This window comes from Dendropsophus ebraccatus, chromosome 3, assembly GCF_027789765.1.
Source record: "Dendropsophus ebraccatus isolate aDenEbr1 chromosome 3, aDenEbr1.pat, whole genome shotgun sequence".
NCBI lineage: Eukaryota > Metazoa > Chordata > Amphibia > Anura > Hylidae > Dendropsophus > Dendropsophus ebraccatus.
Genome location: NC_091456.1, coordinates 37,269,483 through 37,294,613, shown reverse-complemented (window position 1 = coordinate 37,294,613; position 25,131 = coordinate 37,269,483). Strand labels below are relative to the sequence as shown.

General features: G+C 41.4%; 1 protein-coding gene across 2 annotated transcripts; it reads left to right on the top strand.

The window, feature by feature from the left end:
* Positions 1 to 2,847: 2,847 nt before the first annotated feature.
* Positions 2,848 to 20,685, top strand: THOC5 (THO complex subunit 5). Of its 2 annotated transcripts, XM_069961448.1 has the most exons (21): positions 2,848 to 2,973; positions 3,236 to 3,341; positions 5,101 to 5,244; positions 5,533 to 5,646; positions 6,601 to 6,698; positions 6,797 to 6,943; positions 7,100 to 7,214; positions 8,257 to 8,389; positions 9,560 to 9,595; positions 10,103 to 10,180; positions 10,731 to 10,771; positions 13,413 to 13,512; positions 13,606 to 13,714; positions 13,809 to 13,910; positions 15,965 to 16,061; positions 16,414 to 16,528; positions 16,608 to 16,711; positions 17,611 to 17,698; positions 18,046 to 18,161; positions 19,250 to 19,440; positions 20,508 to 20,685. In XM_069961448.1, the coding sequence occupies exons 2-21, from the start codon at positions 3,264 to 3,266 to the stop codon at positions 20,569 to 20,571; spliced, it is 2,070 nt and encodes a 689-aa protein (XP_069817549.1). In that variant the 5' UTR covers positions 2,848 to 2,973; positions 3,236 to 3,263; the 3' UTR covers positions 20,572 to 20,685. The 2 variants fall into 2 exon arrangements, with proteins under 2 accessions (XP_069817549.1, XP_069817550.1); XM_069961449.1 differs by lacking the exon at positions 9,560 to 9,595 and having other exon boundaries at positions 2,849 to 2,973.
* The last annotated feature ends 4,446 nt before the right edge of the window (positions 20,686 to 25,131 follow it).

The following is a 25,131-nucleotide window of genomic DNA, read 5'->3' as shown; positions in this document are numbered from 1 at the left end:
GCAGCCACAGGGAATCAAATGGCGAACGTTCACATTCAGAGAGCGTTGCCAGACAATTCAACATGTCCGCTCAACACTAGCGCAGAGCAGTCACTGTTAGTATCCTATAAATGTCTACTATAGGCACATGAGCGTCTGAACTGGAGCAATGGAAGATGGTGGTCTGGTCTGATCAGGGGCGTAGCTAGAGGTTCAGCCTAGGGGGGGCGAGGGAGTCTCAGTGGGCCCCCAACTGATTATGTTACCCATAGGGAACCTCAATAGATGACAATGCTTTCCGAATAATAAAGGGTATTTTCTACTTCATTATTCATAGTGAACAGGGACTGAAAACTGTGGAAAAGACTTTCTACATTTCACATATATAACCATGTAAAAATTAAAGGGGTTATCCAGGATTGAAAAACATAGCTGCCTTTTTCTATAAACAGCGCCACTCTCCCCCAAAGCTTAGATGTGGTAGTGCAGCTCAGCTCCACTAAAAGAGAATGGAACCAAGTTGTAATACCACAAACAACATGGAGGAAGCTATGGCGCTGTTTCTGTTTCCTAGTTAGCCATCCACCTATTCTTCTATCCCTTTATCTCATATCTATCTGTCTAATATCTATTGGGCAGCATGAGGACTACATGACCAAATTAGCAACATCCGAAGGGTTTTCCTGCAGTACCAATAGAGTAAATGTATAGTACAAATGCTGGGTAATAACAATATATAGTCCCATGGAAATCAAGGCAACTATTCTAAATAAACTATATACAAAAAAGCCAGACTGCTGCAACATAACTAAATGGAATAATTACTTTATTAATTCATAGAAACAATACATTAAAAATGTAGGAGAAATCAGCTCCGATAGTCATGGTGTAGAGGGTATATGAGAGCAGCCAAATTATGCCTCCATGTAGTATTTAGGCCCAATTTTAGCCCTCATATAGTTTGCAGGGTCCCTCTATGCTCTCATATAGTAAAAAGGCCACATCTATACCCTAACATAGTAGATTATCCCCCTTGTTCCTCCATATAGAAGATAGACCCTCCCTGTGCACCCCATATAGTAGTCAGGCCTCTCTGTATCTTTATATTAAAATGAATCTTCTATGTGCAGCCGTAGAATAGTTAGGCCTTCTGTGCCTCAATATAGTTATTATTTCCCTCTCCTTCCATGTAGTAGTAGTTAGGGCCCTCTGTGCCCTCATATAGAAGTTAGAGTCCCCTCTTTGCATCTGTAAAGTATTTAGACCCCCCTGTACAGGCAATCCCCCCCACTCCCCCCCCCCCCCCCCCCAAAAAAAAAAAAAAAAATATATATATATATATAGGCATCCCCTCCAGCACCATCTCGTGTAGGAAATCCCCCTGGTATGTTTTCCCCATGCAGCCACCCTCTTCCCCAGCAGTAATTTCCCTGGTAATCCTCCTGGTGGGCACCCCCACCACCACTATGATTAGACTGTACCTCCAAATTAGGTACCCCTTTTCAGTTTACCAGTACATCCCATACCCCAACCCCCATAGATAACATCCTTCCCAGGAGTTAGCGCCACCCACTCACATAAGTCTCCTCCACTATAACTAAGGGAAAAAAGCCATACTTACCTGCTGTGCGGTTGCAGTACTGTAGTCGTCTGATGTCAACTCTCTCCCTGCTCTGTGAGCGCAGGAGTGACATTACTCATGTCCCACAGCTCTAAGGGAGGGAACGGCCTCTTGTGGCCACAACATTCAGACACAACATTCGGTAGCCGCGTGGGCCCCCTAGGAGCACAGGTTGCTGTATACTAAGGGAATCACTGTCAACCCCGGCCGCCATCTTGGGATGATCACGTCATCTTCAGGAGGCCGGCTGTACCGCTCCAGCCCTCCCTCATGCCGGCCCCCCTCCAGTACGTTATCAGCTGCTCAGCCGTCATTGGCTGAGCATAACAGAAGACTCCTGGGGCTTCTGTTATGCTCAGCTAATCGCTGTAAGGGAGGGAACGGCCTCTTGTGGCCACAACAGTGATTGGCAGGGTGGAGAGCAAATGCTTTCCTCACCTTATCAATCACCCTGCTGCATTCAACTGTATGTTCTTCTGGCATACAAGAGCATACAGCTGAATGGTCAGACACAACATTCGGTAGCCGCGTGGGCCCACTAGGAGCATAGGTTGCTGACCAGGGGTCATCTACAGCCAATTTGTTAAGTATGTCTGCAAAATCAATAGCTTTTGCAGACAGCATTAACTGGCAAAATCTTCAGTGGGTCCCCTGCCTGTGTGGGCCCAGGAGCGGCCGCCCCCTCTGCCCCCATCAAATTACGCTACTGGGTCTGATGAATGGTGTGGATGACAAAATGGTGTGTTTACACAGATTTATCTGACAGATTTTTGAAGCCAAAGCCAGGAACAGACTATAAACAGAGAACAGGTCATAAAGGAAAGGCTGAGATTTCTCCTCTTTTCAAATTCATTCCTGGCTTTGGCTTCAAAAATCTGTCTCTGTAATCACACTATTAGTCATTCACCCTAACACAGCCCCGTTCTCCAAGTGTCACATATACCAGTGGTCTCCAGCTATTGGAAAACTACAACTCCCAGCATGCAACAGCCCAGGAGCTATGACTGGTGTAACATATGTGGATACAAACAGCAAAGTGCCCGCCAAAGTGTGTCTCATGTCCGTGTGCTTTCCGTTATCAGCCACTCCACACTGAGCAGACGTCTGCAATAAGGGATATTCCACCATGTACGTGTCGCTGCACCTATCAGCTGTTCAACGTAACACTCGCGGTTTCCTGTTATCGCTACATCCTGCTATTCAGGACAGCCGCCTACAGGTGGCGCGCTTCGTACTCTCACAACTCCTGGGAAGACGTTCTGTCCCGAGGACAACTCTATGGCGGGGTCAGAGGTCGCGCTTCCTGTCAGCGCACGTCGCTGGCAACCGGAAGTAGATGAGCGCAGTTTACTCCATTGAGGATAAGGGGAGATGTAAGTTACAGCGTCTTTGTTATGTTGCATACGTTGTCGTTTCCAGTCTCACTGCAAATCCCTATCACTGTGTGCCGGGCCATTTTAGAGGTGGTGTTGTTGATGCTCATGTGAAAATCAGAAGGTAGTAAGTGGCGTAGGACTACAACTCCCAGCATGAACATTTCAGCACCACGTGACTAAGAAGTAAAGTGAGGAAATGACCCACTGATGTTATTCTATTACCAGAGTAAATTGACTTTTGTGGGGATTTCCCTTTCAGTGTGGTAGATTTCCCATCACCATAAAGAATGTCGTCAGATGCCAAGAAGAGGAAACCCAAAGTCATTCGGAGCGAAGAAGGGAAGCGGAGCCGCCATGAGGAGCAGGTAGTGTGAGATGCCCATTACATGGTTAAAGGGGTGTCCCCACCCCATAGTCGCAGAATATGCCATAACTGGCCTACCTTAAAGGGGTTGGCCACTTTATAGTAAAATTGCTCATTGTACAGTATTGGTATGTGTACTCACTGTATATTCTACCTCATAGAGCTAATATCAGGCTGCCCTCCTCTGTGGTGTTTCTGTTCATGAAGTGGCTAACATGGAGGAGCATGTGACCATACCACGCCCCCAGTGTCCACCACTGAGTCTGCATATGTCTATGGTGGACACTGGGGGGGGGCATGGTAACATGCTCCTCCATGTAAGCCACTTCATGAACAGAAACACCACAGCCTGGAGGAGGGGAGTCTGATATTAGCTCTATGAAGTACACAGGGAGCTGCTGTTGGGCTGTGAGTACAGCTACTAATACTGTACACTGAGCAATTTTACTGCACAACCCCTTTAAAGTGACTGTACCACCAGGCCCAGGCTGAAGCACTGGTGGCGGACTGAACCCACCCTTAGTGGGAGGAAACCCCCGCCCCTCTATGATACAGCTCCATTGATTGTAATGGAGTCACGTTATGGAGGGGGCTAGAGTTTTCTTCCCGCTAAGGGTGGGTCAGCCCGCCTCCAGTGCTTCAGCCCAGGCCTGATGGTACAGTCACTTTAACCCAGCCTACCCTGTCTGTCAGTCATAGCCTGACACCCACCACAATTGTCGGGACTTGAGCTCTGCTCAGATCTCGGCAGTTAACCCTGTAGATGCGACGGTCAGTCAGATTGCAACTTCTATAGGGAAAATTCTCCCTCTTTTCATGGTTGAGGCTCTGTTAAACGATCAGGGAGCCCCCATGGTAGCTTTGATGACCGTTGGCCTTCAGTGTCATAGCTACGGAAGCCAATCGGACTCTGCAGTAAGGCTGGGTCTGATCAGCTATGGCTATGACAGGCACATTACATGGCAGATTACTGTAAAATGAAGTGTAAATGTAAAAAATAAATGTAAAAAAGATACAGTGAAAAAACACATAATTCCCATAGCCCTCAACGCTAATAATGTAGGGGAAAAAATATAAATAAAAGTACACACATCTGGTCTTGCTGTTGGCAACAAAATTATTGTATGACTTAACTTTCATTGTGACAGCAGAAATTTCCAAGCTAGAAAATGTTAATTTTGCCATTTTATTTCATTAAATGGAGGCATTTAAAAAAAAAAATTGTATGGATATTAATCAAAATTTACCACTAACCTAAAGTACAATATGTCACGAAAAAGTCTCAGAATTGCTAAGATAACTTACAGCATCATGTACCTATAACCATATAAAGTGTGAGACGTCGGATTTTAAAAATGGGTGCTGGTCCTTGAAGGACGACTCTGGTGATTTTTTTTTTCCCCGTAATTAACTTTTTTTTTTCCCCGTTATATAACTTTGTAATATGTTTTAATTACCCTTCTCCCCCCTTGGAAGTATTAAAGCGCATACTTACCTGATCCCTGTTGACCACGGCCAGTGCCATCTTGCCCACTGTGAGACATCAGCAGATGACTGACAGCTTGCTCAGCTCCGAGTAAGTTGTCAGTCATTTTACACTGCCGGCCAAAGAAGGATGTATCAGAGAGATGACAACGGAAGCTCCAGAGTTTTTTTTTTCTATAGTGCACCTTACTACCTTTCCTTGCTGATCTGCACATTACTATTGGATCACAAACTGCTTCTGACCCATAGTTGTAATATTTTTTTCTTTTTTATAGGAGGGACGATATTATAGTGAGGAAGCAGAGGTAGATTTGCGAGACCCTAAGAAGGACTACCAGCTTTACAAGGAGACCTGTGAAGATCTGCAAAGACTCATGGCTGAAATTCAGGATCTTAAAAGCAAGGGTGGCAAAGATGTGGTAGGTGTTTGCTGCTAACTGAAGTGCGTTTTCTCATCTAATAAAATGATGGCCTATCATGAAATGCAAGCTAAATATGAAACTAAGGGGGGGCACTGCTTCAGTGATTTTTATCTGCCTAGCAGCCCCATACCACCTGATATTTGGTGAGGGACCCAAGGGGACCTGCTGTCAGGACAATGAACCTAACACACCACATTATAAGTTAGTGGAGTCCATCAGGAACTGAAGGTATAATGAATGTCAGTAATTTCCATTTATTGTAAGTGTATTCTCCTTCTCTTTTAGTCTGCAGAGATTGAGGAAAGACGTATCCAGAGTTGTGTTCACTTCATGACTCTAAAAAAACTGAATCGCTTGGCTCACATTCGTCTAAAGAAATCTAGAGACCAAACTCATGAGGTATGTGCCCTGTACATGATTGTTTTCACATGTATATTGATTAAATTTTAGTCTTTTAACTTGCTGTTTAGAACGCTTATAATAGTTTATATCCAATAGTATCAACCAGTGGCTTATATACAGTAGTTTTATAGCAGAAGCATCCATCTAATCGTTTGACAACCCAAGTTATTCTGTATGTGTTATTTTCCTTCAAATAATAATTAGCGTTAATAACCTGTTCACAAGATAGCGGATTAATGTAAGATCGGTGGCGGTCTGGCCACCAGAGTTGGGGTCTGTTTATTGGTAATCTGCATTCTTAGGAGTGCTCGTTTACTGAATATCTGCCTGTGTAAAAGAGGCAGTGATCAGCCATTGAACAGACAAATGCGTGTTCGTCAGCTGATAAAATATTTTGTGTGGCCATATAAATTGTAGTTATCAGCCGCATATCTCCCTGTCTTTACAGAAGGTGTCCGGCTCATAATGCAGTTCATATGCTGTGCAAGCCATCTAGCCATTGTTCATGGGGCCCAGATGCATGATAAATCAATCCTCTTGAATGCTCTGCAAATGAGCGCTGATCAGCAAGATCGGCGCTTGCCTGTCTCACATCTGGCCGTGTAAAAGGATCCTTAGCATCAGTCTGAACATGGGTCTAGAGATTATTTCAGTTTGGTTTATTAGACCTAATGTCTGACCAGGACTTGTGTCCTTGATATAGATGCAGACATGCGTGCGTGAATGTAGCCAAATGCACAGGGTTTCCTTCCTCAGGGATCCTAAAGTGAGGTTTGTGGGAGTTGTGGGTGACCCAATTGGGGCATTTTGTTTGTGTGTGTGTGTGTGTGTGTGTGTGTATGTGTATATATATATATATATATATATATAATAATAATATATATATATATATATATATATATATATATATATATATATATATATATATAAATTTATTTTTTTATATTCCAGGCTAAACAGAAGGTGGATGCATATCATTTGCAGCTGCAGAATTTGTTGTATGAAGTTATGCACCTTCAGAAGGAGATCACCAAGTGTCTGGAGTTTAAGTAATACTGCAAGGCATTGTTTTGTGCCTCTAGTACTTATTTAGTACAAGTACAAACCCCTTTGGGTCTTTTTGTAATGGTTTGTGACTTGTGTGCAGATCAAAACATGAAGAAATTGAACTTGTGAGTGTGGAAGAATTTTATCGAGAGGCTCCTCCAGAAATCAGCAAGCCAGAGATTACGTCCAGTGACCCACATCAGCAAACGTTAGCACGTCTGGACTGGGAGCTTGAACAGAGGAAAAGGTTAGAATAAATTGTCCTGTACAGATAGGGCTGTATAGCATCTAGTTTCATACATATTCATACAGAACATATTGATTTTATTTGTCTAGTCCATTTCTCCTAAGCTCTATTAGTATGGTGTGAAAGCATTGTCATATGTTTCCTGTGCCTCCTTAGGTTGGCAGAGAAGTATAAAGAAAGTTTGGCTAGTAAAGAGAAGATTCTAAAGGAGATTGAAGTTAAGAGAGAATATTTGAACAGTCTCCAGCCACAACTTCAAAGCATTATGCAGGTAACTTGCTCTAGGACCTCATTAAAATGTTTTTCCATATGGGCAGGTAAAAAACAGCTAAAAAATAAGACTATACTCGCTCCCTCAGTTTTCCACTACTTAAAGGAGAAGTCCAGCAGGGGGGGCAAAATAATAATTTCAGTCTGGGAGTGGGGGGACACAATAAGAAGGTATATTTATCTGTGCCCGTGCAGGGCACGTCCTGTACCCTGCCCGACAGCTTTGCATGTCTCCCTCTGCTCCTCTGACCCGGGCTGAGGGATGCCCCTCTCATCCAATCAGTGACTGGGGCGAGATACAGCTGCAGTCGCTGATTGGCTGAGCGGGCTAAATCCCACCCTTCAGTGATGGAACAGCCAGGTGGGGACGTACCTCACAGACGCAGGAAAATGGCATCCGGCAGGGTGTGGGAGCCATGTGTCCATGTGGAGCAGCACGTGCACGAGGTCCAGTAAGTATATGTTTTTTTGTTATATACCCCCCCACCCCCTGCCCAATATCAATTTTCACCCCACTCTCACCGGACTTCTCCATTAAGTGGAAGTGCTATAATGATGTCCCCTTACACTGAGCATGTAAGGCTGCAGCCAATCACTGGCCTTTATTGGTCACTTGTAAGTAGAGTTACCATCTAAGTTACAATGTACAGATATCATGTGTTGACAAGCAAACTGTAAATTTCTCATTTAGAGACGGTAAGAAAGGCCAGTTGTTTTAACAATTTTCAAATCTCTATTGTTGTTTTTGATGGTCAAAATGGGCAGAAAAAATGTCCTGTCTGCCAACTTCAAACAGACCATTCCTTTTTATGAGCAGCTAGTAGTCTATTTTCTGTGTTACTAGTAAATATGAATTTTTCAGAAAGTAAATGAAATTGAAACCTATCGGCTATAGATCATTCACAGTGTCAAAAAGCCTACAGGATGCACATCCCCTCCCTGACTTGATTGATGTACAGAACATATTACACAAGGCAGGGAGGAGGCATGCATCATTCAGCTCACAAAATGGTAAATATGAAATCCTTTTTTTCTCTCCTCAGGCATCATTGCCAGTACAGGAATACTTAGCAATGCCGTTTGATTGTATGCACAAACAGTATGAGATAGCGCGACATCTCCCGGCCCCTCTCTATGTGCTGTTTGTCCAGGCTACCGCCTACAGCCAGGCATGTGGTAAGTATTTTTTCCTCAAAGACTTTTTTTTTTTTTTTTTAACTCTGATTTAATTCACAAAGTTTAACACTTAAGAGCAAGGCCTTTACCATCTTTATATTAGTATACACCTTCAGTAACTGTCGGCCAAACTCTGGTCCGGCCAACAGTCATCTCTCTTATTCTCACCATACACACAAATGTTTGGCACGACTGGACGTTCCTTTGTTTTCTGTGGGGAGGGTTAAGCCGCAGCCGCAGCAAGTCTGCTCTGGCAACGGCTTATCACTTTAAGAACAAAGCGGTCAGGCAGTGAAATTCCATCATGCCTGACCCCTTTCTCCACTGTAGTTATCTGTCGGCATATTGGGAGGCTTCCATGTGGTTTATACACCAGTGGCAGGTTTTGGTGATATCAATGTAATGTATGGGATACCAATGTGTGGGGACCTTAAAAAATAGCATATTCCTATATACAGTGTGTTTGAGTTAAACGTCTCCCACTCCCTAAATGGGTACATTAGACGGTATTGTGTACACAGCAGTGCTCCTTTCCCTCTTGTCAACTTGGCATCAGCTTGCTTGCCGTTTCACTGGTTGGCCTGCCAAAACAGTATTTGGTTTCGGGAAGCCATTTTTCTATTAACAATAAAGCTAATATAATGTAACAACTTATGACATTGCAAATAGAGGTATCTCAACTCTTGCTGGTATGTTTACATCAGTGTCTCCTGTTTTAGTTGTTTAATGTATTGAAGTCAATTTTTTTGGCTTCATGGGTTGAAATGTGACCGGCCTCATCGGGGATCTCCCATAAGCTGTAGCTGTAATAAATGGTCTTGTTGGTGCTTTGTTCATGAGACTGATGTAGAGCCATTGGATGCACAGTATTGTGCTTAGACTGGTTAGTTGTTAGGTAAGGTTCATCAGAAGTTAATTTATTTCTTTGTGTTGATGAGACGTCTTTACTATGCTTAGTTTATTTGGTGGTTCTTGAGGCTTTGTATATAACTATATTAACGGCAGAATGAACAGTAATCTGAGGGTTAGTCACCTAATGCAGGCCTTAGTTCAGCGCTGATATGGCCACACTCTTCCCCTTGCTGTCCCCTCATACATTCTTGCCTCTTTTCACTCTTTATTTATGTGTTGCTTTCTCTGTGTCCGTTTTCTCTCTTGCCCTGATGTCAGCCCACATGAAGAGTTACTCCCAGCCCTATAGGCAGGGTGAGTATACATGTTCCATTTACCTCATCTGTCACTTTACGCCTGCGTGGTGCACAGCTTTGCTTCAGGTATCAAGAAGGCTTCTGGCTGTGATTTACAAATGGCAGAGACCTGGTAGTGACCAAGTCTCATGGTGGTTTTGTCTTTTCGCTGAATATTGTGCTTTTGCAGTCTCACAATTGGGCTTTGTAGTTTGGAGCTTAATGCATTAACAGTGGTGTTTCTGTAGATCATGCATGAGAAAATCTTCTTGGAAATTATTAATAGTGGGTTTCTTTCCTACATAAATCTATGTATATCTTTTGCGCTATGAGATGTTAGTACACCCACATCAGGGATGTACTGACTTGCACCAAATACTGCTCAATTGTACTTGCATTTAGAATGACATAGAACATGGTGGGAAAGGACACGGCATGAAGTGGGGGGTATTGTTGTTTTCTTTTCTTTTTAACCCCTCCATCCCTTTATAATTAGATCTATGAATTCTTCTATCTTGTGTTGTAGACAAAAAGCTTTTGGTCACCATTGAAGGAAGTGTTGAAGAAGCAAAAGCCTTATATAAACCACCTGAGGATTCTCAAGGTATGCCATGTAACAAAGATGGGTGGCTTCTGAATATTTCTTTATTATCCCCCCCCCCCTTTAAATAAAAATTTCCATAGAAAATAAAAATAAAACAACAATTAATTAGTAGTGGAACATGCTTAACTGTCTTAGTCACTTAAAATATATAAAGCAAGATTTGCCTGTTAAAAAAGTTGATGACTAATTGTTGAAACTGATATAGAAAAAATGTTAAAGGGGTATACCAATTTAATTTTATTTGTCACCTATCCATAGGGGAACAAATAAAAGTAGCTGAGCATTTTACTCTATCTCTGGCCCCTCTGCAGAGAATGAATGGAGTGGTGGTGCGTGAACCGACCCATTGCTCCTTTAAAAACAGTCAAGATGAAGTCCCATTTAGAAGTTTTCTGGGGGTCTATCTGCTGGGCCCTCATTAATTTCACAATTGTTCCAGATACTGGGGATAAGAAAAATTAAGCTGGAATACCCCTTAAAGCAACCTTGCTCTGGAATATGCCAGTATAGGAATAAACATTATTGTTGCTTCTCTCTATCTTTCTTGTAGATGATGAAAGTGATTCTGATGCAGAGGAGGAACAAACAACAGTAAGGACTTTTTTCCCCTCTATTACCTTGATTTAGTTTCACTGTTGTAACTAACTGAAGTAATTCCTAGTGGTTGAGTAGCATATGTTATAGAAAAAAAAAAGTAGTGGACTTAGAAGATGCTGCTTAGAGGCTGCTGAATATAATATATATAATTTGAAAACAGCCTATTGTTTGAATTTTTCCCATGTCACTGTCTAAAAGGCTGAAATCTTGTCGTTTTCAACCTGACCACCAAGCCTAATAATATTAATAATAATAAAAATAATAAAATATATACAGTGGTACCTTGGTTTAAGAGTAACTTGGATTGAGAGCCTTTTGCAAGAAGAGCTCACAGTTTTTAAAAATTGTGACTTGGTTTAAGAGTATTGCTTTGGTTTAAGAGCTCACTGTACCGGGAAGGGTGGTGATGGGGGAGGAGCTTGGTCTGCATAGTGGGGTCTACAGCCCTGTACTCTGACCCAGGAAGTCTCCATCACCTTCTAAATCATAGCAGATTCACTTTAGGCTGGGGCTTGCATCAGGGGACAGGACTGTGAAGGTAATCTCTTCATAGCTGTAACCCCTCTCTCCCTGGACAGAGAGTGCTGCTATACTCTGCCCACATATGCCCTGCTTATTCCTTTATGCTCCCTGCAGTCTGTCAGTCCTGGTCCATGCTGAACACACACCCCTTCCCCATTGCTGTCATGTGACCACACAGACGTCTGACAGCAGCCCTGCTTCTCTATTCTAGCCTGTTGTACTACATTACTGCATTATGGGGATCTGCAGCTCCATCCTGTATATACAAACTGCTGCTGTATTTTTTAGGCTTATGCAATTACTATACATTATACTCCACATGCTGATTGCTATACTGTACAGTAACTTATAATATCACATATTCTGCTGTTTCTAAATGTTTGTTTCATTTGTATTACCTGTTATTTAGAATATAAAATCATTATTTTTGGGGTGTGGAACCAGTTGTCTACATTTCAATGATTTTTTAATGGGAAAATTTTATTTGGTTTAAGAGTGATTTGGATTACAAGCTCAGTCCTGGAATAAATTATGCTCGTAATCCAAGGCACCACTGTGTGTGGGGGTGCCTGTGTATATTATGTATGTGTGTGTGTATATGTGTATGTAATATATATAATATTACATTGTATCCAGGTCCAGTCTCCTGAAGTCAGCTTTTTAGTTTTGTGCTGGTTGAAAAAAAGAGACTGAATGCAGGAGGCCCCAGCCTGTACAGAGAGTCACTTCTCAATCAAATCAAATGATTGATGCCTTTTCTCTGTGCAGATGACCAGGACTTCCTGTGTCCGAGTCCAAACACAGAAAGTGCTGTGTTTCCCACGATAACTAAAAAAAAAAAAATGTAAATTGGAAACTTGCTTTATATTACATCCTCTGTTGATGTAGATTTTGAAAGTTATGACGACAGTGACGCTTTTACTTAAAAACTTGATTTAAATGGTAAATCATTTTCTGATGACACATTCCCTTTGAGGGTGCGTTCACATGTACAGGATCCGCAACAGATTTGATCGCAGATATCTAACTAATTGACTGAACACAGCATCAAATCTGTTGTGGATCCTGTATGTGTGAATGCACCCTAAGGGGTTCAATTCACCATTATTTATAATAGGCATTAGCACTTCTTATGATAGTTCACAGAATCTTGCATGCTAACAGAATTCTCTGGTGTCCAAATGGCAAATTAGTCATCCATCCTTAATATGAAGTAATTGGTAACTTATATGTGTACAGGTGTATTCCCATTATGAATAGTTGCAGCACATCCACAGGATAGGCCACAAATGACTGAGAGAAAAGGGTCCCACCATGGCAATCTGCTGCTATCTCAGAAACGAGGGCACCCTGGTCCCATCCATCCAGCCTGCTTGTGGTGGGCAGAGGGGATCGGGTAGCTGAACATAGCCAGGCTAGGTGTTTTACACAGTTTGGGTTACTCCAGGGGAGTTGTGTAAAAAGAGTAGCACTGCAAGCCACACTTTTACAATGTTGTTCTTGATGCTACACTGGAGGGAATTTTATTCTCCGGACAACCTCTTTCCATATGCATCATTGGGTCATATGGGCTGTATAGATCCCCTCTTAAAGGGAACCTGTCACCCTCCCGTGCCAGGGTGACTGGCTCCCGACCCCCCGTTAGAGCCCCCTATACTCACCTAATCTCGCCGGGTCCCGCTTCTGGAGATGGTCGGGTCACGGAGATATCGGCGCCCGAAGCCCGGCGCGCGCGCTCCTCAGATGAGTCCAACGCTCATAGAGAATGACGGAGCGCTGGACTCTCCTGTCATTCTCTATGAGCGTTGGACTCATCTGAGGAGCGCGCACGCCAGGCTTCGGGCGCCGATATCTTCGTGACCCGACCATCTCCAGAAGCAGGATCACGTGAGTATAGGGGGCTCTAACGGGGGGTCAGGAGCCTGTCACCCCGTCACGGGGGGGGGTGACAGGTCCTCTTTAAATCCAGAACAGAGATCTGCTACCTAACATTCAATCTCACTTTGGCGGACTCAGTCTGCTTATGTGTTAGTATAAATGAACAGCACAACCAGTCAGGATCTCCTGCTTTCACTGTTTGACTACATTTTATTTTTTTATTTTTTTTTAAAAGAAACGCCGGCGTCCAACACTTGGTGTACAGCTAGATGATAAAAGAAAAGAGATGTTAAAGAGGCATCCACTCTATGTTTCCCTCATAGTAAAAAGTAAAGGTAATTTAGCATTGGTGACAGTAGGATGTGTTATAGATGGTAACAAGGATAAATCATAGCATTTATTTTTTTTCCCTCTCCTTATATTTACAGATAACAGCTCCTTAAATCTTTCATTCCACTTCCTTATGAACCTCAATGTACTCACTGTAAAGGCAAAAGTTGTGCCAGGTTATGAACTAGCAAGTTCTATCAACGCTGGGTAAGTGAGAAAGAGACCAATCTTAGATGGAAAAGAGAAGTCTTTTATTTCTACTTTCTATAATTTTCTCTTCTGTAATATCTTCTCTATCTAGTGAGCTGCTCAACCCTGACACAGTTCTTAGCTGCCTCTACCCTGGAGACGATGGAAAGAAAACTCCAAACCCAGCTAACCAGTATCAGTTCGATAAAGTGGGGTGAGTTATACTTAGTCCTGGAAAAGATGGTGTAAACTGCGTGTCCACAACTTCTCCCTACTTTACATTGAATACAGAGGATCTCTGGTTTACGAGTCTGTTAGTTAGAGGTGATCAGACAGCTGCTTCCCCGCTGTTCTTAGAGGGAAGCGTCTTCCTGCTTCTACAATAGACACAATACATATTCCGTCAAGAAACTCCTACTTTTTTGAATCAAGAAAATTTTTATTAGAAATTTTTCAGATGTTATTTTGACAACAACAGGGATGGAAAACAGACAGTGTCCATCCCCTGAGAGAAAAAAACATACAAAGAACAAACAAAAACCTGTTGGCAATATCTCATAATGTGCAGCATAAAATTGGTCATAAATGGTATAAGCAGATTATAATAAAGAATACATTTATAAGAATTAAAGCGGTCTAGGTGTCTCCTTGAACATTAAGGGTACGTTCACACTTACCGGATCCGCAGCTTATTTTCTGCTGTGGATCTGCAGCAGATTTCATTTAAATAACTGAACACCGCATCAAATCTGCACCATCAAATCTGCTGCAGATCTGCTACGGATCCTGTAGGTGTGAACGCACCCTTAGGCTGGGTTCACACTATGTATATTTGAGGCTGTATTTGGTCCTCATGTCAGGTCCTCATAGCAACCAAAACCAGGAGTGGATTGGAAACACAGAAAGGCTCTGTTCACACAATGTTGAAATTGAGTGGATGGCCGTCATATAACGGTAAATAACTGCCATTATTTTAATATAACAGCCGTTGTTTTAAAATAACAGCAAATATTTGCCATTAAATGGCGGCCATCCACTCAATTACAACGTTATGTGAACAGAGCCTTTCTGTGTTTTCAATCCACTCCTGGTTTTGGTTGCTATACAGCCTCACAAATACAGCCTCAAATATACATAGTGTGAACCCAGCCTTAGCCTGTATACATCAGCACACAATCATCCAGGAGCCGATCCATACAGTTCCACCAACCCAACCCGTCTCGTATATTTAAGTCTGTGGCGAGGGAGGGGTCCTGCCCCGAGTGCGCAATGAAGGCGCCAAACCCGGTGTATCGAGCCACCGTGCCAAGATCTTTTAAAAAAATTTTATGGCCTAAGAAACTCCTACTTACTTGTATACTGGGCATGATGTACTGTGTGAAAAGCAATATGGAATCTGAACACTCACTCTATACCCTTTACCACAATCTTTGCCGCAGATTCAATTTAGTAGTCTAGTGGTATTATATCTCCCTGCGTAGTACTTGACTAAACTTTGGATACTGTATAAATTTTGGATGTTATGTCGGTGTCATAACATCAGTTATGACACCGACTTTGTGAGTCTTTGTGTGTTTTTGTTTTTTAAACCCAGGTTTTTTTTTTCCATTGGTTGCACATAGTGTAGATGAGTCTATTTTTTTTTTTAAAGGCTTTACTTATGTGCAGTTTTTTGTCTGTGTTTGTAAATTTTGGTATATTGGCATAGCACCTCATCTGATGCATACCTCTCTCAACATTATATCACTGTTCCACATGCACCACATTTGCTTTAGTGATATGGTGAAGGAAACTGCACAATTTTAAGCACGTGTGTATTACACCTAAGTTTCATAGGTTGTACTAAAGGGGAACTATGGGCAGGTTAGACAAATCTAACCTGCTGATAGCCCCCTATTGTGCACAGAGACAGTGTAATGCTTGGTCCAGAGCACCGCTAGGAGCACTGCCTGCCCCCATCATGCCAAGCTGGCCTGCTCCTTCTAATGATAATCAATGCAGCGAGTGGATCGGCTTGTGCAATAGGGCTTTTAACATGCTCTGGACCGAGGATTACACTGCTAACAGCATGGGGACAGCCCCAGTGGGAAGGTAAGAGACATGCCTTCCTCCTTGGCGCAATAGGGACATATCAGCAGGTGAGATTTGTCTAACTTGCTAATAGTTCCCTTTTGAAAATAGAAAAATAGAGTAAGAAACTGTTCTTTACCTGTTACCTGCCTGGTCGCTTTTTTTGTGTGTGATTACAATTCCTTAATCTTTTTGTAGTATCTTGGATCTGAATGACTATATATCAGACCTTGGCCACCCCTATCTGTGGGTACAGACAATGGGAGGACTACATTTTCCAACAGATCAACCCCAGGTAAAGACTACAGTTAATAACATGCAGCTACATAAGGGTCATTCACCAACAATGGCTGTTCATATGTTGTGTCATCGATGGCTCCAATCCACCCGTCTGAGGCTGACCCTTCGAAATCTGACAGCTGTAAGCTAGTGTACATTTTAGCTACAATTTATGCTTCTTTTAACAGGTTTAAGCTGTACAAAATTCAGAACTCTGGGAGGTCACCCCAACAGTTTTGCACAAAAATTTATACCACTTTTTAATTCTTAAAGCATTGAGGCTAATAAATGACCCCCCTCCCCTAATGGCCTTTTTGTCTAGCTTGCAGCATTTGTAAAAATGTGATCAAGTTGTGTGTCTCCCACAGCCATCAATCGTAGCAGACAACACTCTAAGTGCCAGTCACATGGAGAAGACCATTAAGTTATTGAGGTCACGGCTACAGTCTCGCTTATCTTTGTACAAACAGTTTGCTTCTTTGGGTAAGCGATCGCTTTCTTTTCCATCATCTTGTGCCCACATGTTGTGCTTTGTTTTGTAACACAGTGGCTTATTTTACAGAACATGGAATTATTCCAGTCTCTGCAGAATGCCAGAATCTCTTTCCTGCAAAGGTCATATCGCGTCTTTCTAGATGGAGCATGATAACCTATGAAGATTATGTGGTGAGTCGAAGCTTATAAAATATTTTAAGCTATGAACCATTATAGTGTTTCTCAACATCTCCCAGTTTAATTCTAACCACAATGCACAATTTTGTGTGCAGATTGAGATATGGAATTCTGAAAATCTTTTTGAATACAGATAATGGCATATTTGCCTAATAAACCCAATTACAAAGTTTCATAAAATCGCCTGGACTATTGATTTCTGCAAAAATAAAAAATAAAAATACGACAGTGACATTTTAAGGAAACTGTGGATTTTGGTTTTAAGGACTCGGACAATTTTTATTTTTGCATTTTTTTTTTTTTTTTTCCTGTTCGCCTTCTAAGAGCCAAACTGCTTTTATTTTTCCACCTACTAGGCTGTTTGGGGCATCATTTTTGTGCCATTGATCTCTAGTTTTTATTAGTACCATAATTGTCAATGGAAATTATTTTTGATTTGGTTTTTTTTTTTTTAAATTTCTGATAGGCAATGTGATCAATCCAGGTGTTTGTTTGCCTCCCCCCCCCCCCTTAATTTACATTGTTCACCATGTGGGGACATTAATTTTTATCTTACACTTTTTAAGCCCCCACAGGGGATTATTACAAGCAAAGTTGTTTTTGTCACCCACCCCCTCCTCTGCACTTTTATTTATTTATTTTCTTTTTGCTGCAGACTAATAACATCTTTAACCTACATTTCTAGAATTGTAGATGAGATGTTTCGGTGATGAATCGGCACCATTACTTGATTTCCTCCACTACTACTGACTAAAATAGTTCATATAAATGTGCAGCTGCCTGTTCGGCCTGCTATTTTCCAGAATTTTACTTACTGGTATATCATAAATGCTACTTGAGGTTATAAGTTATTATGTATGTTGTTGTTCACTGTGACTGCTTGTCTGTTACAGGTGCTTCCCTATACTAAAGATGTTGTGGAGTGTGGATTAGCGCAGGAAACCCATCTTTATTATTCCCTTATGATTGAGAGAGGAACAGGTAGGAATGAATTTCACTACAGTAATAGAGTATTGGGCAATGTTTATTGGCATCGTCTACAGTAAACCTGGGTATAACATTTTGAATAAACGTTTTACTGAACAAGACACTAGCACCACAGCTTGTATCTGGGTTTTTTCTGTCTGCGATATTTCACAGAAATGGCAACATTGACTTTTCCTAGTAGCCTCTGTAATAATTATGTATTGATCAGTAAGAGTTCAGTTAAGTTCTTCAAGTTAAAGTTTGTATCTTGTAATGGGTATTACTATATTGTTTTTGATAATCTTGAATATCCGCACTTACAAAGTCTGATTGCTGTAACTTTAACTAACTTGTATTTGCAGCCAAACTTCATGGAACAGTAGTTCTTAATCCTGGCTATTGCTTGATCCCTCCGATGTTCAGTCTGTGCCTCAACTGGAAGGGTGAGCGTAGCTCCAGAAATGATGAAAACATCAGGGTGAGTAGTCTGTGATTTATCAGAAAAATTGCCACTTATCATGAGATGGTGGCACATTTAATAAAGACATAAGTTGTTAGTTGCTCGGAAGCTGTTTAAGGGTGGGTTCACACTACGTTTTTGCAAGAAAACAGATGGAAAAGACAGATGCGTGCGTGTGCATCCGTTTTGATCTGGGTTTTTTTCCATTGAATTCCATTATTAAAAAAAAACAGATAAAAATGGATCCGTTTTTTTTAACGGACACAAAAATTAGGTAGATTACGTTTTTGTGTTTGTTGTATTCAATGGAAAAACTGATGCACACACATACATACGGTTTTGTCCATTCTTTGTCATCCGTTTTTTTTTGCAAAAAAAAAAATGGATTGCAATAACGTAGTGTGAACCCAGCCTAACACTTTGAATGAGCAAATGCCAGAAGGGATAAATTTGTGCCAGCTAACCGTTTGGCTACAGCTGTCTTTGACCATGGCATCTTCTAGGGGGTCATGTGATTGCTTATTGTGACAGATAGCAGCCACACACAATGGAGCTGGCCCAGTCGCTGAGCCCAACCAATGCAATACATGGAGGACCCTGTTAAATGACAGAATACCAGCACTGGTTAATAGAGTAGAGTCTATGACTGACAGGATTCCCTTTTATATGCTCTGCCTGCTTGGCCCCTCTCATAGTGCTGTAAGGGTGCCTTCACACCTACCGTATCGCAGTAGAAAATCCGCTGCGGATCCGCAGCAGATTTAACTAAATGAATGAACACAGCATTAAATACGCACAGTCGGATCCGCAGCAGATTTGTAAGTGCGGATTTAATGCTGTGTTCATTCATTTAGTTAAATCTGCTGCGGATCTGCTGCGGATCCGCAGCGGATTTTCTACTGCGATACGGTAGGTGTGAAGGCACCCTAAAGCACCCTGGTAGTTGTTGTTTTTTTTTTTTGGCAGTGGCATTTTACACTTTTTAGTCTTTGTAAATAAAGTACGGTATTGAGTGATAATATAAAAATTTCAGCCATGTGTTTTTATATGCTTCACTTTGCGTGTTGATGATTTCTGATAGCCCTTTTCTCTACACCCCCTTGAAGGTTATGGAAAGTGAAATAAACGTCTACTACAAGGAACTCAGTGGTCCTGCCCCTGGTTTTCAGCTGCTGACAAATCAGCTGCAGCGATTGTGCATGTTATTGGATGTCTATTTGGAGACCGAATGCCACGACAACAGTGTTGAGGGCCCACATGAGTTTCCGCCAGAGAAGATATGTCTTCGTTTGGTCAGGTATAAAGGCGGCTTAGATAATGTATTGATGTTTTACCAGCTATAGTTTTTATGATTGATTTGTTAGAATGTTTTTATTTTGTAATTTTTTTTTTTAGTTTTATAGAATATTTTTACAGATTTAAACAAACGAGAGGTGAGAATAGATCATTTTCCAGGTATCCCCCTGAGTTTTACAGCGTAGTTGGTACCAATGTGGATTACACACACACACACACACACACACACACACACCTTTTGATGTCCATGCGACTTTATGAAGCTTTATGTACTCTGGGGCCAGGAAATAAGGATTTAGACCCTTGATACTGCCAGGAATCACAGATCTTTAGCGTCCAAGCGTCATCAGACACCCTGTAATTACTTTTATGAGCCCCTCTTAAAGGGGTTGTTCACAAAAAATTTTTTAATCAATTGGTCCCAGAGATTTCTAACTTCTATTAAAAAAAAATCTCAAGTCTTCCAGTACTTATCAGCTGCTGTATGTATTGCAGAAAGTGGTGTATTCTTTCCAGTCTGAAGAGCAGAAGAGGTTTTCTGTGGGGAGTTGCTGCTGCTCTGAACAGTTCCTTTCATGGACAGAGGTGGCAGCAGAGAGCACCATGTCAGACTAGAGAGAATACATCACTTCCTGTAGGACATACAGCAGCTGATAAGTACTGGAAGTCTCAAGAATTTTTAACAGAAGTAAATGACAAATCTCTGGCACCAGTTAATTTGAAAAAAATAAATTAAATTGATGAACAACCCCCTTTAACGAAAAGGGATTTTTAGGAATCCTTTTAAGGGCTGACTTTTTAATATCCAAATTTTTTTTAAATATGTAGATTTTTTTTTCTACTTGATTTCATTTAGGGTTCTTTCCTAATCTAAGTCCGGTTCTATAGAAACATGGGGGTCCATGTGTTGTGACTGTAATACAACCATGTGGAAGCAGCCTGTAATAGAAAGAAACTAAAGAACTGCTTTATTTGTTAACTGAGAGCTTTATATGCACTTTCACACTGCATTATGCACTTCTTACTATTTTTTTCACTTACATCTTCCCTTCTCTTTGTTTACCCAAGAGGACCGAGCCGGATGAAGCCTTTCAAGTATAATCATCCACAAGGATTTTTCAGCCACCGCTGAAACACGTTTATCCCAGTTTTTATTCATCTTTGTTCCGTTTCTTCCCCACCCCCAGGACTACATTATGAGTAACAGAAAATGTAATAGTTTGAAATAAAAATTTGTCGAGATTAATTTTTGTATGTTTTTGTTTCACTTTCTTATTGACATGTCAATCGTTTGAGCAGGGAGCGGAGGTGCACAAGCCATCCCATAGAGACACTGTCTGACACTGAGACAGGCGGGGAGTTCTGCTGCAGAATTCCACCGATCTTGCTCAGTGGGAATGGGTTTGGCATTGTTTTGCTTTGAAAAGAAGATAGACAATCTGATTGTCAAGCGTGCTTACTTGCACATAGCGGTCCACCCAGAACACACAAGATTTCTTCCATAGTGGCAAAATAGAGCGTTTGGTTTTCAGTTCTTCCTTTTTAGATGTTTTATTTTTCTCTATAACAATTTTCACCATGACCTTGGTGGTGTTGGTGGAGTCGCCTGTCCAGAAAAGGCTTTAAAATGATGGTTTATAGAGAGCAATTATTCACTGCAGTGATCAGGATACATGTATTCCTACCACCATAAAAGATTCTTGACATCAGGATATTCTTCCAATTCTTAGCAGCTAAGGTTTTAGTCTCACGTTCTGTGCACAGTGTGTTATTATGGACAATGTACTATGAAATGGACTTACCGGCGTCACCATTCATTATGATGAATGGATCTCCATAACAAATCTTTGTGCCACTGTGCAGACAGCCTGTCATTACAGTAGCATAAAGATTTAAGCAGTTTCGGAGCTCCCAGCATCATCATTCATTATTTATGGATGAAATAAGGCCTTAGATTGTAGGCCTGCCAATGCCAACCTCAGACCACTCCACGTGGTAATCCTAAAGGAGAAGGCCAAAATCTTTTTTTTTTTTTTTTTTGTATTTTATAAGCAAAGTTAGACAATTTCTTAATGTACACTTATTATGGGAAATGCACATATAGTGCTATTTTCCGCAATATAGTCGATCAGGAAGGGTTCGATTTCTCTGAAAAAAAAAAAATTTAATTAAAAGAAAAAAAAAAAGACGCCATGACCTGCAGGGGGTGCAGTATATGTAGAAATTACATGTAAAAACTTATAACACGGCCCTTCCTGTGCCACGGACCAGGAGTAATGACAGGAGTGGTAGTTCAGTCATCCCAATAGGGCTATGGATGGCAAGGCTGCTGATTTTTCCCCCAGGGCTCCTAGCACACTTCCATAGCCCTAACAGCAGCCGTCACACAGCCCAGCCCGCACATTAGGGACTTGTACAGAGGGTTGAGACATCACTATTTTTTGCAAGAAATTGAAGACTTTATGCAGTAGTAAGGGCAGGGAAAAAAGCACTATATGTACATTTCCCGTATAAAGTGTCTACTGGTGATTTGTATAACTTGTTGGGCAATAACATACATTAATATGGCTTTTCCCGGACTTCTCCTACATTGGTTTTTGTAGTGCAGAGGTGTGTCCTATTCTGGTAACTCTTTGTTCACTTACTGATTTGTAGTAGTTTGCTTATTTGTCAACTAATAGGTTGTGTGGCCCTAAAAAAATCAGTTAACATGAACAGACGTGCGTACGACTACCAGGGGATGTATTAATTACCATGATGGAAGTTCACAGTCCCTGAGCTATCCAGTGTTTTCTTATGTGGCTGTTCACTTCCAATATATGGTTCAACTGGCCTTATTCACACATCCATAGTGCGGACCGTAATTGCAGACTGCACTACAATTGTGCATCCCCAGAGCTCCGCAATTCGCGGACCTCTCCATAGACTATAGTTATCCATGCCACAATTGCAGGTATGTTCTAGGACCTGTCCTTTTTGGCGGCACAGATCACAGCACCATATGCACGTATGGACGTGTGAATGGGGCTGTTAAAATGTATTGTTCCTAAGTTCTGTCCACAATTGCTGACAGCACTATGGACTTGTAAATGAGGTCTGAAGGGTTTCTTAACAAAAGCCACTCAACTTACACATAGTCAGTCATGGCTCTTATCGGCTATCTGGCCTTGTTAAATGAGCAAATCCCTACAGATTAGGGCAGGGGTGTCAAACTCTGGCCCATAAACCAAATCTGGAATATTTATACTTGGCCCACTGAGTTAAATCAACCACAGTGAGATCTCCGTTCTCAAACATAATTGGTTCTGGAAGGCAGTCTGAGAACCGAGAAGTGTTTTCCCAGAGGAAATAATGTAAATGTGTTTAATTGGTTCCAGCACCCACCAATAATTACCTACAATATCCATATATTACATTGAAAAGTGTCCAGTTTAATCACTGCAGTACAGGACATACTAACAAGCTATTACAGTACAGTAGTGCACCAGCTCCTCGCTCATCCTTTACTGTATGGTGCCCCCACCCAGCACTGTAAAGATGGTGGTGCACTGACTGTACTGCTACTGCACTGTATATGCACTCCAGCAGTCTTATACAGTACTGTACTGTATGTGAGGCCTCACCAGTGCTAAACTCACCTGGATACTGAACAAAGTTTGAATTTCGAATGTTACTTACAGGTAAATCTTAATTCGAATTCAGAAGTGCTTGAACACAGAGGTATTACTGTAATCTGCTAGAGCTGGCCCCTTGGTACATACTGCTGGTACGCCGGACCCCATTCATCTAATGCAACCTCGGTGAATATCCTGATATGCACTACAATAGAACTGATCTGCAAAACTTAGCCTGGGTTCACACTGCATTTTTGCAATCCGTTTTTTTTTTCATCCGTTTTTTTTGACGGACACAAAAACGTTGCTGACACAATTTTTTTGTCCGTTAAAAAAAGGATCCGTTAAATGTATGCTGAAAACGCAGTGTGAACCCAGCCTTACACAAACTGAAAACAGGAGAGGTGCTGTTTCTAGAAGGAAGGAAGTGGCTATGTTTTTCTAAGTCTGGATAACATGGAAAGGTTATATATATGGTCGGTATATCTAATGATAACGAAAACCTCTTCAGTTGTACATGTTTTTTCAATAAATATGAAGGTTTTCCTGGGACTTTGTCCAAGTTTTTCATTTTGTCCCATTCTTTATCTGAGTTTGACATCCCTGGATTAGAGGTTTAGTTTCATCTCCAGCAAGATTTATTACATGTCTGATTTGCCATTAGTGTATTTTTTTTTATATGTGTGCCTATTTACAACAAGTTGCAGCAGTCATGTCCCTTTCAGTTGGCCAGTTACGTGAAGATTCACCAAACACTGTAGAAGACCTTTGCTAAATATGTCAGGGCATCTGCTGCATTGTCACTCTCAGTAGAGATGAGCAAATTTACTGTATTAACAAAGCAAATCGATTTGTTAGCTCGGTAATCGGCTTATCAGCCTGCCGCCTTTGAAGTCTGTGTTGTTCTGCCCCGGCAGTCTGGAAAAACTAGATCCAGTCCTGGGGAACTGGAAGAAGTTTCCCAGGACTGGATCCAGCTTTTCTAGGCACTGGGGGAGGAGCACAACAGAGTTCAAAGACAGCAGGCTGATAAGCAGACTGAGGAGCTATCATATCGCTTTGCTTTTTTTTATACTGTAAATTCACTCATCTCTTAAGGCTCTATTACCCCAAGCGATTGTAGCCAATGTAATAAGTAGAGATGATCGAACAGCGGAAAATTCTATAGAACTCAAACCTAGTCGAACCTTCTTCATTTGATTCCCGATGCCTTCCCCGTCCGTGGGGAAGGAGGAGACAGCCTAAGTAATAGGCTGAATCCCGGAATTCCAGCCGGTACCCGAGCTGCCTCCTCCTTCCCCACGGACCAGGAAGGCATCGGGAATCAAATGCGGAAGGTTCAACAAGGTTCGAGTTCTATAGAACCTAAGATTTTCCGCTGTTTGATCATCTCTAGTAACCACTTCTCTGAATAGTTGTATCAAAACCTGGGCGTTTATAAACTTTTTATATTTTACAACCTGAGGCTAGTTGTAAATATAATTGTAGATTTTTCTGCATACATGTCTCTTACCTGCTAAGTTTTAATATTTTACAAAAGATAAAGTTTGAGTTAACAATAAATTTGGTGGGAAACCATTTCCCTACACAATACAAATCTCACTTCACACTTTTTATAATGATTTTATTAATATATATCTATATATATTGCACAAATCAAAAAGCAACATAATCAGGACTACAATAGTGCATTGTTACTCCTTAGCCATACAGAGCCATAGCGTATACCTTATACAATGGACCATATCGTCGGCTGCTTTACGTCCTACTTTTTCTTCTTCACTGAGGCAACCTGTACATAACTAGAACCTAACCTCACTCCAAACCTGTAAATTCCCATATAACTACAGTTACCCCTCTTTTATACATGTCACACACGTAATCCAGAAACATGAGGTATGAGGAATTGTTTGAAGAGTCTTCACAATTTCTAGCTGTTTTACAGCTAAAGCCGATGTCAAGTGTGAGATTACAGCAAACAACTCCCTATACCTTCCTAAACCCTTGTGAGTGTGACATGGAGAAGAGAAAGATGTTAAAGCGAATGTACCAGCACGTACAACGCTTTTACATTTTTA